The sequence below is a fragment of the Saccopteryx leptura genome, chromosome 3 (assembly GCF_036850995.1).
Source record: "Saccopteryx leptura isolate mSacLep1 chromosome 3, mSacLep1_pri_phased_curated, whole genome shotgun sequence".
Lineage (NCBI taxonomy): Eukaryota > Metazoa > Chordata > Mammalia > Chiroptera > Emballonuridae > Saccopteryx > Saccopteryx leptura.
The window spans coordinates 199,302,627-199,319,588 of NC_089505.1; the positions used below are offsets into that span (position 1 = coordinate 199,302,627).

Consider the following 16,962-nt stretch of genomic DNA (forward strand, 5'->3'; position numbering starts at 1 on the left):
ACCCTGGAAAGGTGGCATCTGGGTCTCTGGCAGACGCTTTTCTCTCCCAGGTGGACTAAATCCCCACTATTTTCTCTGGGTTGGGGTCCCCGTGTGGGATTGGGACCCCGTGCTCCTGGAGGCAGATTGTTTTGCAGCCCAGGTATGCCTCAGACTTCTTAGCCGCTGAATGTGGGTGCAGGGACCAGCCCTTTACACGGCTCTTCCCTTCTTACCAGTCTCTCTGTGGCTTCTGTAAGTCCTTGATTATAATATTTCAGTTCATCTAGCCTTCAGTTGGTTATTAAGGTTGATTGCTCTGTAATTTAGCTATAAATCTGGTTTGATAGTAGGAACCGGTGAGTGTACCTTCCTTCTAGTCTGCAGCCATCTTGAAATCTTTTAACGCATATTTTTATCTTCATAATGCAATATCTAATGGAGTCTGACACGGAGGCGAAGTGGTAATAGTAAAGGAGTTTTGAAATCCTTTTAACCCTCTGAGTAGTACGAACGTTCCTGTATGTCCTCATGCCTCCTGACCATCCAGAGTATGATCAGTTATTTTAAAAATGTGTAAGGCAACACTAAAAAAAGGCAAACGTATGTTCTTCTTGTTTCCATAAATTGGTTTTCAAACAAACATGTTTATAAGTTAATAAAACTGTAACTGGAACTAATTTCATTTTTTGAAAAAAAAAAACTTACTCCTGGGGGTCAGTAAGCATGAAAAAAAACCCACTACTCAAAGGGTTAACATTTCTATGAAAACTAATAGAATATTTTGTTGCAATTTATTTCAATACAAATACTAAAAATGTTAACTCTAGTTTAGAGGTGAATTTTCTGTTAATAATAAAGTTATAGATTAAATTTAAATTAGTATCTATTCACAATATATAACCCTTTTCACTTGGGGCAGAGGATTGGAAATAATCTCAAGCTTTCTCATTCACTTTTTGATGCCATTAATGATAATTTATACTGCTCACAACAATTAGGGGATAATTTATCGCTTCATATTCATTTTGAAATATCCCCTAATTGTTGTCAGAAATATATTTTTAAATTGCTGAGAGTAAATGGAAGTATTGGAAATTCACTTGTGGCTGATACAGTGTCATTAATGAAATAATGGTTAAACTATGACTCTAGTCACATTTTATCTTGACTTATATGACTTTGGAGTGTTGAAGGTGGCCCCACAAATAGGATGTCCTAGACACAAGCTTTGCTTTTCTGACCGTTAGCTAGAAGTCTCTGTAGAACTTCCTCCAAAATAACTGTTGCTTAAGTGATTGGGCATTTCAGTCATTCATTTATTCAGCTATAATTTAAATATTTAAAGGCCAGGTATTGGTCAACTAATTGGGAAGATACAGATAAACAAGTATATCCTTGGAATATGAATTTGAACAGTAAAATCGCAGGACAGGGAAATGAGTGCTGATAGAAGTCTAAACACTCGACACTGATGGTAGAACTACCTGCCAGCGGCCTGGGAAAGTGGTATCTGAAGCAACGTACAATTGCTGCAACAGGGATGAACTTTGAAAACATGCGTAGTGAAATAAGCCAGACACTAAAGGACACATACTGTATGATTTCACTTACATGAGGTACCTAGACTTGCAACATCCATAGAGACAGAATGGATTACTAAGAGCTGGGAGGAGGCAGGCAGTGGGAGTTCCTGTTCAGTGGGGAGAGAGCTTCAGTTGGGGACGATGGAAAAGTTCGAGAGGTGAGTGACGACGATGGTGCACAGCATTCTGAGTGTACTGATGCCAGAGTTATGTCCCCAAAGTGATCAAAAGGGGAAACTTTATGTTTCCTATATTTACCCAATAAAATACAAAACAATAAGAACCAAAAAAAAATTATCATTTATAGTCTCACCCCCATTCTCTAATTGAGCTAATAGTTTTATGTGAAATGGCATATTTAATAAATTCTTAATTTCTGTTTTATTTAATTGAAAAAAAATGTCTACATACTTCCATATGGATGACCCTTGAAAACATAATGAGTAAAAGAAGCCAGTTACAAAAGACATATTGTATGATTCTGTTTATATGAAATGTGCGGACTGGGCATTTTATAGAGCTAGAAAGTAGACTGTGGTTGTCCAGGCCTGGGGAAAGGAGCTGGGTGGCACAGCGAGAAGAGATGGCTAGTGCACACACAGTTGTAAAGTTAGACTGCGGCGATGCTTGCACTACCCTGTGAACGTAGTGAAAACATTTAATTGAATACTTTTTTATGGGTAAATTTTATGATAAGTGAATTTTTATGTCAAATAATCAATTTTAAAAAAGCTTAAATGTAATGGTATAGTTTGTGTTTTTGAAATTTTTTACTTCTTTGTTATGTGTCTTAGGTTAGTTGAAAACAAACGAACAAAAAAAAAACAATGTAAAATTAAGCATTTTAGATATATCTATACTTCCAGGAGGGCTTTTTAATTCATAATTATCAGTGTGAATGCAAAGATGTCTGAATGCAAGTATTAATATACTTTATACACTTTTACACACTGGGTGACTTTGTTAAGCTGGTAGTGTATATATTCAAAGCTAGATATAAAAGGATGATTGCGCCTGACCAGGTGGTGGTGCAGTGGATAGAGCGTCGGACTGGGATGCGGAGGACTCAGGTTCGAGACCCCGAGGTCACCAGCTTGAGCGCGGGCTCATCTGGTTTGAGCTAAAGCTCACCAGCTTGGACCCAAGGTCGCTGGCTTGAGCAAAGGGTTACTCAGTCTGCTTTAGCCCCACAGTCAAGGCACAACTGATGATTGATGCTTCTCATCTCTCTTTGTTCCTGCCTGTCTGTCCCTGTCTGTCTCTGGAAAAAAAAAAAAAAAAGAAAAGATTAATTTGATGACTGTAGGACAATAAAAATGAAACCTCAACACACATTTTTTAAAATGTCCTCATGCACAGGAATGCTTTTTTAAGTTAAGCCTGTTTTCATCCTATTCATTATTTTTTGTTTTTAAAGTTTATTTAAAAATGACTAACCTTGAGATTATTATCAGTTTGTGATAGGAGAGCTCCATATAAAAGCACCAGGTAGAAATAATACTGTTTTGATGACCTGGTTAGCCATTCTCTGCTCTGCCTATAAGATAGTCACCATCTATATTTTAAGCAGTCTTGCTACATCAACCCTTAAATTATAAATGTCCTTGGCTCTGGCCAGTGGCTCAGTGGATAGAACTTCGGGCCTGTGTATGGACCTTCTGGGTTCGATTTCCAGTCACGGCACACAGGAGAAGCAACTATCTGCTTCTCTCCTCTGCCATCTCTCTCTCCATCTCCCCTCTTCTCTGCCTTTTTCCCTCCCACAGTAGTGGCTTGATTGGTTTGAGCATCAGCCTGGGCACTGAGGATGGTTCCATTGGTCCAAGCACATCAGTCTAAGACAGTAAAAATAGCCCAGTATTTGAGCAGCAGCTCCAGGCAGAGCTGTTGGGCGAGTCCCAGTTGGGGCACATGTGGGAATCTCTCTATCTCCCTTCCTCTCACTTAAAAAAATTATAAATATCCTTATATTAAAATAGATACCATTTGCATGCTAGTTGCTACCAGAGCTCCTCGACACACACACACACACACACACACACACACACACGTACACACACACTTTCACTCATTGTGTGTACACATGCCCACTTTTATACTTGTCTGTCTACTCAGGCTCTTTCACTCAGCTCAGAGGCCAGGCTGCTCATGGTTGCCATTCTTCTGTTAGCCACATTTGAACTAAGAGCTCCCTTTTTTCTGGTTAACTGGGACCTGTATATCATTTCCACAAGAAGATACACTGTGAGTCCAATGTGACGCTCCAAGAAACTATTAGAAATACAGTGTGTCTGTAAAGTCATGGTGCACTTTTGACCGGTCACAGGAAAGCAACAAAAGACGATAGAAATGTGAAATCTGCACCAAATAAAAGGAAAACCCTCCCAGTTTCTGTAGGATGATGTGGCAGCATGTGCTCATGCGCAGATGATGACGTAACACCGTGTATACAGCGGAGCAGCCTACGGCCATGCCAGTCGAGATGTGGACGGTACAGAAGAAAGTTCATTGTGTTCTGTGGCTCGCTGAATTTGAATCTGTGACCAAAGTGCAACGTGAATATTGGCGCGTTTATAACGAAGTGCCACCACATAGGAATAACATTACTTGGTGGGATAAGCAGTTGAAGGAAACCGGCAGTTTGGTGGAGAAACCCCGTTCTGGTAGGCCATCAGTCAGTGACGAGTCTGTAGAGGCTATACGGGATAGCTACCTAAGGAGCCCTAAAAAATCTGTGCGTGAGCCCACATGGAACTGCACTGAATAGGTATGAAACTGGGAGAGTTTTCCTTTTATTTGGTGCAGATTTCACATTTCTATCATCTTTTGTTGCTTTCCTGTGACCGGTCAAAAGTGCACCATGACTTGACGGACACACTGTATAACCCATGATGGGAATACCAATAAAGTGATTTTTACTTATGCCTTATATTGACATATATATTCAGATATAATTTTTCACTTGTTGCAAAATTCAAAGCAAGCTGATTATATTGCCTTCTTGTATATGTGTGTTTTTACCTACTTTAGCCAAACTGAACTATTAATAATTGAAAATTTGTCTATCAAATTGCAGTTATATCTTGCCTCTTTCTACATATACTATTCACAAAAATTAGGGGATATTTTACCACTTCATATTCATTTTGAAATATCCCCTAATTTTTGTGACAGTATATATTGATGTAGTTCTAACCCATTCCTGTATTTATATTTGGGGTTCCTAGCTTTTGTAAAGATCCAGAGAGAGGACAAAAATATAATCCCTGCTCTTGTAGAACTTCCATCTGGGAAATTTATTATCAGAGTGCAAGGTAGACTCAGGGAGACACTTGGTGACTCCACAAACAGTTGCGGAGGAATCATAGAGGAAAAAGTAATCTCTTGATGAGAAAACCTGAAGCTATAAGCCAAACCTGAAAAACAGAATAATTTTGAAAGGTGAAGGGTTGAAGGTTGAACCAACAGTTCTGAATGAGAACAGGGATAGAAGAAAAAAAAGAAGAGAAATTTGTACAATATTTTGTTTCTTTTGGGTATATTCTGTTCTGATACCTACCATTACAAAGTTGCAAAGCCTATATACCATGAAGCTGAGGTAATTACTAGTGGGAAAGTCTCATTTTGAGCCAAAGTGAAAAAACCACTAAATTTATCCTCCTTGTTTGCTATTAACATTTTAATTTGTAAATTGTCATACTGTAACAGGGCAAGCTTCATCTAGGGAAGTTTCCACTTTATAGCAGTGGGCCACCCTGAGTGTTTCCTGGGGAAACGCCACTACCCTTTCTGACCCAGGGTCATGCTTGCTGGGAACGCCCATCAAATTTATTTCATGTAAATCAATACAAATGATCTCTCCTTCACTCATTAGTTAAGGGAATTAGCTTATTGGAAAGCTGTTCTGTTTATTGATGGGTTTCTGTTAATCTATATGAAAGTGTGTTACCATGAACATTAAATGCTCTCCAACGAATAAGAAGATTAGACTATTTACATATTGAGTGCTCACATGTAAGCAAATACTGGACTATTTTATTTCTTTTCACAACAGTCCAGAGGCCCTGTGAGGTGGGGATTACTGCTGTTTCCATTTTATAGATTAGAAAAGCAAGGCACAGAGATTGAGAATGAAATTTTACTTCACAAATTGTATTTGTTAAGGTCCTTTTTAAAAAATCATAGTCAACGTGTTGAAAGTTAACTAAAGCTGGGTATCCTGCCCCTTTAGAAAACTAAGATTTTTGTACAACTGTTTTTTCCTCACTCTTTGGGGATATTGATGTCCAGGTGTGAAAAACCTGCAAGGGGGAGAATTGTAGCAGAAGGCGACATACTTACCATAGGGTGCATCAGGTCAGTGCCCTACGCATGCGGACTGAATGCCCAACCAAGAATCATAACTGTTTGTGTAGGGAACTTTCAGATGTCTTATCAGTTATTTTTCTACTAAATAAGAAATTCTTCAACTCCAGTTCCAATATAGTAACTGTGTGTGTGTGTGTGTGTGTGTGTGTGTGTGTGTACCTGTTAATTTCTGGTAGTGAAGGTAGATAAAGGATATTGATATTGTGTGCTTATTTGAAATTCATAGCCAAAAGAATTTTTAAAACAACTAAGTTGCTTCCAAGAAGGTGACTGATTTGAGTTCATTGCTCTTTTCTTCCACTTTGTTAAAAATGCTAATTTTCACAGTCAATGGAAAGAAAATGGAAAAACGAAGGGCATCGTTGATACATATGCATGAGTTACCCCTGAATAATTTGGAGATGAATATATGGAATTGGCTGGTGCTTTGGCTCCATAAGAACCCTCAAAATATTGTCCCAATGTTAAAATGAAATAACATGTCAAAGTACAGTACTTTGAAAACTAAAAATCATTGGACACACAATGATTTTTTCTTTTGAGGGGGGGATTTTTCTGAAGTTAAAAACGGGGAGGCAGTCAGACAGACTCCCGCATGTGCCCGACCAGTATCCATCCGGCATATCCACCAGGGGGCGATGCTCTGCCCATCTGGGGCATCGCTCTGTTGCAACAAGAACCATTCTAGCACCTGAAGCAGAGGCCATGGAGCCATCCCCAGCGCCCGGGCCAACTTTGCTCCAATGGGGCCTTGGCTGTGGGAGGGGAAGAGAGAGACAGAGAGGAAGGAGAGGGGGAGGGGTGGAGAAGCAGATGGGCGCTTCTCCTGTGTGCCCTGGCCGGGAATCGAACCCAGGACTCCTGCACGCCAGGCCGACGTTCTACCACTGAGCCAACCAGCCAAGGCTGACACACAATGATTTTTTATTAAAAAGCAGCTTCCTTCTTGACACTCTTCTTTGTACCCCTTCTAATCCCCTTCCTTCCCATCCCTCCCAGCTTTTCCCCTTCAACTCTTTACCCCCATTCCCTCCTCGCCCTCCCACCCCACCCCCATCAATGAGACTGCTTGCAGCAGGGCGGAGAGCTAAATGGGCCAGTCTCCTTGTTGTTTGCAGAGACGGTTAAGAAAGCACAGCTTTCCTTTCATTGCTCTTCTTCCTACTCCCTTAACAAAGGGAGGAATTTTAAAACAGTCTCTGAGTTTTCAAATTTGTTTCACTCAAATATTGCTCTCCTTAACTTTGCAAGATAGATTTTTCCTCCTGTTCTCCCCTTATTTCTCTTCTTTGAAACTAGACGTTAAAGGTAGATGTCATAGTGACCAGTGACAAGCTTCATTGTCTGATAGTGTTCCTTTTGCATAGTAAATTCTCAAAAAATGTGTTCATTAATAGCTGAAAAAGAAACAGGTGACTTTTAGATTACCTTTTCTCCTTCAGAATCAAAAATAAATAAATACAGTGTTGATGTACCCTGAATTTGGAAACTTTATTTAAAGTGCACAGGATTATACAGCTTCAACTGTTTGCCTTAATATAGGATGGGATAAAAGCAAGTTCACAGTTGTTTATATGGGAAATAATACAATAATTAATAAATATAACAATAATAAACTCTGTTGCACACAGTCATGACTGTAAACCTACCCTTGCCCACCCTGGATTGCTGTATCTCCTGCTAATGAAACAGGCAGAATATGTAAGTACTCTGGGGCGAAGAAAAAATGTTTATTTTGAAATACTCAAAAAATTTTAGTTTTTAGACATTATACGAGTTTATCTCTTTTTTTGTTACCTAAGAGAGATGATGAATGCGAGGTAATAACTTTTAAGTGGCCTTGTCCTAAAGGAATATTGAATTCCCAATGTCTTTCTTAAAATACTGCCAGTTGACATTTACTTAAAGGGCCTAGAACAGTGGTCCTCAAACTTTTTGAAGTCGGGCGCATTTACAATCCTACAAATAATTGTAGGTGTGCTATATACAAATTTCTGAGAAATATGTTATAATAATTAAGTCAAATATTAAAGAAAAAATATAAAGTCCAAGCATGCATTTATGGTAATTAAACAAAATAAATATGACAAAGTTAAATTTATTTTGACATTAAAAAATATTTTTATGTTACATTTTTTGAGTAATGCTTTTTAGAATTTATAAAAAAAAAGGGATTAAAAAATAAAATGACAGGAAAGTTATCTTTATATAGATAGATACATTCTTAGTAAGATTTAGTAAATTCAGGAGGTCCCAGTGTGAATGTGTTAAGTTTTTTTATTTTGGTGTTTATGAGAAACATGAGCCTGACGTGTCCTAGCGATTTCTTCAATGTTTGGGCATATATTTGAAAGGCAAATTCTCATTTCCTCGTCAATACATTGAAGAATTCCTCTCTTTTTACTCTTAATTGTGTTGAGTGCAGAAAACTCCCACCATACATATCATCTTAACTTTACACCAAACAAAGGATAGAAGAAACTTGCCTCCAGTCTTTCTAGGGAACATGGGGGGTAGTGTCAACAATCCAGCACCACAGCTTAACAGCCTTTTGCAACCTAATCAGGCAAGTGAGGTGAGGGGCTGGGCAGACTGTCAGCTTACAGCCAATTCCCCACACCTCTGTCCCCCAAAATCTAAACTCCAAAAACTCTGTTGGTTTTTTGGTCCCCAACAGGCACATATTTCTCTGGAATACCATAGGTGCACCTGGAAATCTTCTAGGGTGAACCAGTGCGCCCTGGCACACACTTTGAGAACCACTGTCCTAGAAGATCGGTCTGTTTTCAGCTGTGCTTATTTGCTTCCACTTGTGAATGTTGATCTGATGGAAACCATTCCCTGATTTGTTAAGATGGTTCATGTTTGCTCCTTCCATTTTTTTTTTTAAAGGAAATGGCTAAAATCCTTAATCATCCCAGAGTCTACGCTTTTCTGCACATACCAGTCCAGTCGGCCTCCGACGCCGTCCTCATGGGAATGAAGAGGGAATACTGCCTGGCGGACTTCAGAAGAGTGGTAGATTTTCTGAAAGAGAAGTAAGTCTGTTAGCACTTAAGAAAATAGCCATTTCTTTCTTTCTTTCAAAGCCTGTGGCTAAATGTACTTATTGTAGCCACAATTAATGGTACCAAAGAAAAGGTGAGACTTTTGAAGCTTTCAAAGCCTTTGAGTTGCCTTAGGCACCTTGAATGTGATTTTTTTTTTCTCTCGAGTTTATACCCACCTTGCCATCTGTACATGACATGACGTAAGTTTGTGTTGTATCATCAGTCTTTCCAAGGTAGTGTGAATTGTGATCCTTTTTATACCCAAACTAGTAGGTGAAAACTGCTTTAAGCTTTGCTGTGCTTAAAATCGGCTTTAATGTGGCTTTTTTAATTTACAGTGTAGTTTTGACATGGAGGTAGGCCATATCATGTCACTACAAAATAGATAATTTTCTACTAAATAGCATTTCTTAGAGTATCTAGAACATCTTGTCTTCTATGCACTATCCTTGTAGTTTATTTGCAGAGTTGAGATTTATAAGGAGGTTTGTGAATTCTGCTTTTTAAAGTTCAAATTGGTATTGACCAAAATTAAGACATTTTTTCACAACCTCAGATGTAAACGATAATTTTGTTTCCACAAAAAACACTTGCAGCCCATAATTATATTCGTCAAAACCCTTCTTCTCATCATTACCAAACACTGCATGCCTTCTGTGACTATCCAAGGCAGGAAACACAGAGCTGGCCAAGGACTTGCTCATCTAGGGCAGCGTGCTCCCTCTGGGGATGTCATTTATCCCACAGAGTTGTGGCATGGATCTTCCTACTTTCCGTAATTTTTTCCATATTTTTTTCTGTTATTTTTCTTAATTAAGACAACATTTTATTTCCATCTTCTTATTTATAATTAGGTACCTTTGTAGTATGTGTTTTATGGATACGATAGCTTTATATAAACCGTAAGCAATTATTTTTTCCACTGTCAATTAGTCACTTATCCTGAATACATACAAATCTTTTAAAATCTTTTTCTTCTTCTATTTACTTTCTTCCTCATCTTTTATTTATGTGTCTTTCTAAATTTTTTTTACCTCTAGGCATTTCTTGATTACCCTAACCAGCAGAAGTAAAGATACTTAGTGTGCATTCAAACCAATACAGCTAATTGAATATTTAAATCAATGAGTAGAAAGTAAATTTAGTCTAGGATTTCATAATTATGATCACGTAAGTATATGCAGCCTCCAAAGTAGAAAATGAAGTAATGACTGATCTCTATCACCTCCAATACTTTCTGATCTTGAACAGAATTGAGATCAAGGCTAAAGAAGAAGTATTTTTATATTAAATCTGTCTGTTGTTGGCCTCTATCCCTCCTTTGCATTTGTTCTAGCTTATTGTATGTAAACTCGTCTCATATAAGAGAGTCCTTGGGGGCATGCCAGCACTAGTGAAGAGAATGTTTTCAAAAGTGGAAACAAATCGTACCTGTGACATTTCTTGCCTCTTGCTTACTAGAGCCGTAGCAAATAATGTGCACATTACATACCTGTTGCACAAGATTTTGCCAAGTGCAGACATGCATTCTGTTGTGCAGAATAGACTAGAACACTTTCCAACCAGTTTTTTGCATTAGTATGATTCAGTGAGGTTAAGGAATCAGCTCCTCTCTTTTACCTCCATTAGGTGAGTGCTGACTCGGTTGTTTGGGGAATTACTGTGGCTACTTCATCAGGCAACAGTTTCACAGCAAGTTTTAGCCTATTTTATGTTGCTCCAAAGATGGACCTGTTAAAATTGTGTCTTGAATAGTTTCAGTAGCATCCATGAGCCATATAGAGATCAGTGATGATTATTCCAAAGAGTAAGAAAATAGTCTCTTGTCTTTATTCATAGGTTGAGCTCATTGTGCTTTCTTTGGATCCTGAGTCACTCTGAGGCATCTGCCTAGCTTTTCTTGAATCATCTCAACTGACCAGAATACCCCAGAACCAAGCTCTCTACCCAGGGCTCTCCAGCATTCCCAGCACTAGGGATTTCTGGAGAGGATATTGGAGATGCCTGGAGAAGACACCCATCCCTGAACCATCCATCCACAGTTTCAGATTCAAGTACTGTGGATCACCAGAATTGTAGAGTATGGGTCAGCCACGTAACATCTCCGAGTTTGGGGTTTTTTTTCATTAACTCTGTATTAAATGAGGACAGAAGCAGCCATGGTATACAATTTCACACTTAGTTGTAATTTTATAATTGATAAGGTACATTGAAAAACTGTATCAGGAAGCCAATAAAATACACCTAATATATAGAGCCAATGACTGAGAGACATTACTATTACCCTTTGGGAACTCATAGGATCACTTACAAATATGATAATCCTTGCATAGTTTCATACAGTTCATCAGCCGTAAATGTGTATATTTAGTCCAACTTGTTGCTTGTAACATACCCTCTTTCCCATAGGACACTATAATCCAGTTTTCCTGTCCTCTCAGGAAGTGAATTCATCCAGGAAATAATTTTCAACAATGATGGTATTTAGAAATAAATTAAATATTTTAAACAGACCTTTGGTCTAATATTCTACTTTTTCTTTCTGTAAAAACTGCCATAGCTCTATGCCCACTACATTAGTGCTTATTGGAAACACCAAAGTTTCAGGAGTTCTGTGGAACCCCTCATCCAGATAACTCATCCAGCACAAAATTGTTTTGTCTAGTGTTTATTAGAATTTAATAATTCAATAATATTGTCATGCTTAGAAAAACAGTCTGATACTGCCACGTTGCCCAGTCACGCCTGACACTGCACATCAGATGACCCTGACTAAATGGGGTGTGTTAGGTGCTCTCCTCGCCTTCGGAGTTTTGGCTTCCCTATTAATGTGTCCCTTTTCATTTGCATCCTAGTTCCTCTGAAGCCTTTGAAGCCTCATTTTTCCCCCAGCAGCATGAGGTTTCTCAAATATTCATGTAATGAATTAGGGACGAGGTATTTTCTAATCTGTTTCCTAAAAAAAAAAAATCCAATCTTTAAAACAACCTACAGCACTTAAGCCTGAAATCCAAACTATGGGAGTTTACCTGAAGCTACAGGCTTTGAAACCACTAATTCAGCAGTATTTGTGTTACCCTGTTTCTCAAATAGTGGAGGTAAAATATTTTTAATTAAATTTTTTTATAGTTGAAATTGGCCTGCGTTATAACTGCAAGCAATATAAGTTGAGGTATGAGCCAACTTCAAGCTGATTCATTATTCTCTTCATTTGTTTAAAAGTTGGCAACTATCATCATACCAGCAGCTGGATGGAAGAGAGCCTCGTAGTGCTGGCACATGTTGGTCATATGGGAACGTATTAGTTCGTGCAACCTTTACAAAGAAACAAGTGTCTAAATCATTTGATATACTAATTTAAAACAGCAGGCCATGCGCAGATAATCATATAACTGAAATTATTCTATTTGCATTTATTAATCCAGTTGGAAAATTCAGCAATTTGGTGTTTTTATTCAAATGGATAAGATAACTTCTGGAAATATATAACAGGGTTTGTGGGGATATGGAAGAAAACTACCTAAAACAAAGCAAGATGTATAATTGTAGTTTTAGAAATATTCATGTTTTTATGATTTTAATAAATACCTCAACATTTTTGTTTCTGTTATAACCTAGTCACTTAACTGCCTCTTCTCTTCTCTTTTAAACATATAACTGGGCTAAAAAGAGTATAAAACTTGAATTATTTATTTTTATTTTCTTTTGTAATTTTGAAAGAGTTACTTCCCGATGAGAGGAATTTTCACTTTGATATATTCAGGATGATATAATTAGGGTTCTCAGGACCTTAGGGCCTTGGGCATAAACTTTATTTGGGTTCTCCTCATTTGAGTAGTATTGTATTTACACCCTCACTCCTCAGAATGAACCACATATTCACATATGTTAAAAAATGACAGCATGCAGAGTTCTGTCAAGATATGTTCTCAAGTTAAGTAACAGATTTATGAGTTCCCAAATGCACACATGGATGTGGGAAAGAAACATGTAAGAATGTCCTATTGAAAGATATATTTTTTTAACTTTTTTTTTTTTTTTTTTTACAGAGACAGAGTAAGAGTCAGAGAGAAGGATAGACAGACAGGAATACAGAGATAGAAGAAGCATCAATCATCAGTTTTTTGTTGCAACACCTTAGTTGTACATTGATTGCTTTCTCATATGTGCCTTGACTGTGGGGCTACAGCAGACCGAAAAACCCCTTGCTCGAACCAGCGACCTTGGGTCCAAGCTGATGAGCTTTACTCAAACCAGTTGAGCCTGCACTCAAGCTGGCGACCTTGGGGTCTCGAACCTGGGTCGTCCGCATCCCAGTCCGATGCTCTATCCACTGCGCCACCGCCTGGTCCGGCGAAAGGTACATTTTAAAGAAGTGAAACAGTTTCTATATTAAGACCTAACTGTTTACACAAATTATTTCGTTGCAAGTTTAGTGGCCACTTGGTTTATGTTAACTAGACCTTAAACTTGGGAGAGAAGATCCCTCTCCCTCACTCAGTAAATACACTGTCAACTCATGACCACTGTGTTTTTACCTCTAAGTAAGTTACACCTTACTGGTTAGAATCTGAGTGTTGATTTTTAATTCCATAATGTTATGCATCATAGAATTTGTTGTTATTGTCAGTGTACAATGTAAGGTGGATGGAATATTGACCCTTTTAGCCTTTTAATTATTCACACACGCCTGAGTTTACTATCCCCAGAGATGTCCTAGTGAAATGCCACAACCAATAACTATTGAGCACTGAGGGGCAAGGGGAGTCTTTCCTGGGGAGAAAAAACTGGAAGGGAATTGGCAGCCTCGCAGAGCAGTTTCTGTCCTCTGATCTGCCCACTGTCTACACAGACAGTGAAGGGGCACGAGAGCATGGAGCCAGGCACTTTGGCAGGATGATTTCTGTGAGTCACTCAGTATCTCATGTTGTCCAGCCTATCATGTGACCTACTTTTCTAGACTATCTGCAAAAAATGATTCTTGCTCATTCACATCTTGTGTTCTTTTTCCTCCTTTAATGAGTCCCAGTCATCCATGTGGACTGGGACACAACCTGGTAAAAGACAAATTATGTTACAGTTGAATTTTATTCTTTTTATTTCTATCTAGTTTTATTTCTGATGTCTTGGAAACATAAGCAGCAATGTTTGTCAGAATATAAAAAGAGAAATTAAAGAAAAATGATTTAGTAGGATTGGATAATTAAGTTTTCCTCCAGATGCATTCCCAGATGTGTTTTTGTTCACTAAATAGTCACCTCCAAAATAATTTAGGCAAAATACTTCCATAAAAGACATTTTCTGGCTTTATGTCATTATTTCTGATATCTTTTGGTTGTTGTTTTGGGTGTCCCTAAGGCAGTGGTTCTCGAAGTGTGTGCCAGGGCGCACTGGTGCGCTATAGAAGATTTCCAGGTGCGCCCTATGGTATTCCAGAGATATACGTGCCTGTTGGGGACCAAAAAACCAACAGGGTTTTGGGAGTTTAGATTTTGGGGGACAGAGGTGTGGGGAATTGGCTGTAAGCTGACAGTCTGCCCAACCCCCCACCTCACTTGCCTGATTAGATTGCAAAAGGCTGTTAAGCTGTGGTGCTGGATTGTTTACACTACCCCGATGTTCCCCAGAAAGACTGGAGGCAAGTTTCTTCAATCCTTTGTTTGGTGTAAAGTTAAGATGATATGTATGGTGGGAGTTTTCTGCACTCAACACAATTAAGAGTAAGAAGAGAGGAATTCTTCAATGTATTGACAAAGAAATGAGAATTTGCCTTTCAAATATATGTGCAAACATTGAAGAAATCGCTAGGACACATCAGGCTCATGTTTCTCATAAACACAAGAATGAAAAACCTTAACACATTTGTGCCAGGACTTCCTGAATTTACTAAATTTTCTAAGAATGTATCTATATATATATAAAAAGATAACTTTTTTGTTGTTGTTTTATTTTTTATACCCTCTTTTTTACAAATTCTAAAAAGCATTACTCAAAAAATGTAATATAAAAATGTTTCTAGCCTGACCTGTGGTGGTGCAGTGGATAAAGCATCGACCTGGAAATGCTGAGGTCGCCAGTTCGAAACCCTGGGCTTGCCTGGTCAAGGCACATATGGGAGTTGATGCTTCCTGCTCCTCCCCCCTTCTCTCTCTCTCCTCTCTCTCCTTCTCTGTCTCTCTCTCTCTCACCCTTTCTCTGTCCTCTCTAAAAAAATGAATAAATAAAAAATTAAAAAAAAATAAAAATAAAATAAATGAAAATTTAAAAATGTCAATATTTAAAAAGAAATGTTTCTTAATGTCAGAATAAATTTAATTTTGTCGTATTTATTTCATTTAATTACCATAAAAGCACACTTAGACTTTATATATTTTTTTTAATATTTGATTTAATTATTATAACATATTTCTCAGAAATTTGAATATAGTGCACCTACAATTATTTGTAGGATTTTAAATGTGTCCCGACTTCAAAAAATTTGAGAACCACTGCTCTAAGGTCTTGTTCACGGTTTTTCCTCATATTTCCTTCTGAAGTAGTGACCTTCTTTCTTTCCCCTTCTTGCTTTTGCTACTTTTAAATTTTTTCAGGAAAATGAATGCATATCATTAAAATAGTTATATAATAGAAAAACCATTTACTTTTTCTTTTGCAACATGGTATTATACTTATATTTGGCAGATTTTGACATGTGCTAAATTCCATGTTATTTTATGATTACGCCAAATTTGATTCATTAGTTTGAAGACAGTTGAATTTTCCATTTATTTAGCTTTCTGTTTTTCTTCTAGCCTGTTCAAGAGAGAACCCTCATCACTCCTAACATCCTTCTATCTTATATCCTTCTTTTTAATATGATTGTATTCTTCATTTTGGATACTGAGACACTACCTTTCTTTAATAATTTGTACGTTTTGTCTTCCTCATTGTCGGTTGTAAACATAAGGGTCAAATCATATATCTATGAAGTCAGATGCTAATACCAAGCATCTTTTCTTTCTGAATACTTTTTATACACTATGGGGTTCACATATTATGTCATGATATTGTCACAGAAGCCTAGCCAAGTGTGTAGGATAGGTATTTTTAATCTCATATAAATATAATGTCAGGATTCACAATGCTGAAAAAGGACTAGTTAAAAAACCCATAGTACTTTAATACATGATGGGACTAGATCCTCAGTTGCTACTGTGTAGTGATTTTCTTACCAATTCTAATAAAACATATTAATTAAATGATTCATTTGTTTCATTTGTCACTTTTGTAACCAGCACTGTAATACATGGAACAACAACAATAATAATATGGTAATTGTAGTAAAACCAATAGCTAATACTTTTGAGTTTTACTTTTCTGCTAAACAGCGATAGGCACAATAATATGGACCCAACAAATATTGAGGAGATCAATTTTCTCTTTGTTCTTTGAAGGAAGGATGAGCAACGTATGCATGAGTGGCACAGATAGCTCTGTGGTGTTTTAACTCAAGGCACAGTAGTAGATGATGTACTTAACTCGGATAGGAGAATGAGAAGGAGGAACTTGGATAAAAAAGGTCATGAGTTTGGTTTTGGACATACCGAGTTTGACCTGCCTATGTAGAGAATACAGGGGAGAGCCCCTACACTGTAGAAGATTTGGGTCAAGAGCCCAGGTAAGAGCTGAAGGCTGAGAGATGCGTGTTGGGGAGTACCTGCAGCTGAGGTGTAGCTGAAGCTGTACTGATGACCGTCCGGACAGGAGACCAGGGCAGGCTGGGAACAGAAGTCTAGGGACCCATATTTGAGTGAAGAAAGAGGAAAGAGCAGGCATGGCCAACAGTTTCTGCCCCCGGGCCAGATTAGAAAGAAAACTTTTTTCATGGGCCAGACAAAATATTAAAATTAAAAAATGTTAATATTTAAGTAACAAAAATGATTCATTTAAGTAAACAAAATTTTATTATGTAATTTGCTTATGAATAAATGTGAGGGAAA

The 16,962-nt window shown here is 37.8% G+C and overlaps 1 protein-coding gene across 7 annotated transcripts in view; it reads left to right on the forward strand.

The window, feature by feature from the left end:
• The window catches only part of CDKAL1 (CDK5 regulatory subunit associated protein 1 like 1), an 875,166-nt gene that overhangs the window by 568,221 nt on the left and 289,983 nt on the right, over nucleotides 1–16,962 (forward strand). For all 7 annotated transcript variants that reach the window (XR_010750305.1, XM_066377142.1, XM_066377141.1 and 4 more), the window contains one exon: nucleotides 8,826–8,971. Coding sequence is in view for 6 of the 7 variants with exons in the window: in XM_066377142.1 (XP_066233239.1) it covers nucleotides 8,826–8,971 (146 nt within the window). In the remaining variant the exon portion in view is untranslated. The remainder of the gene's footprint in view (nucleotides 1–8,825; nucleotides 8,972–16,962) is intronic.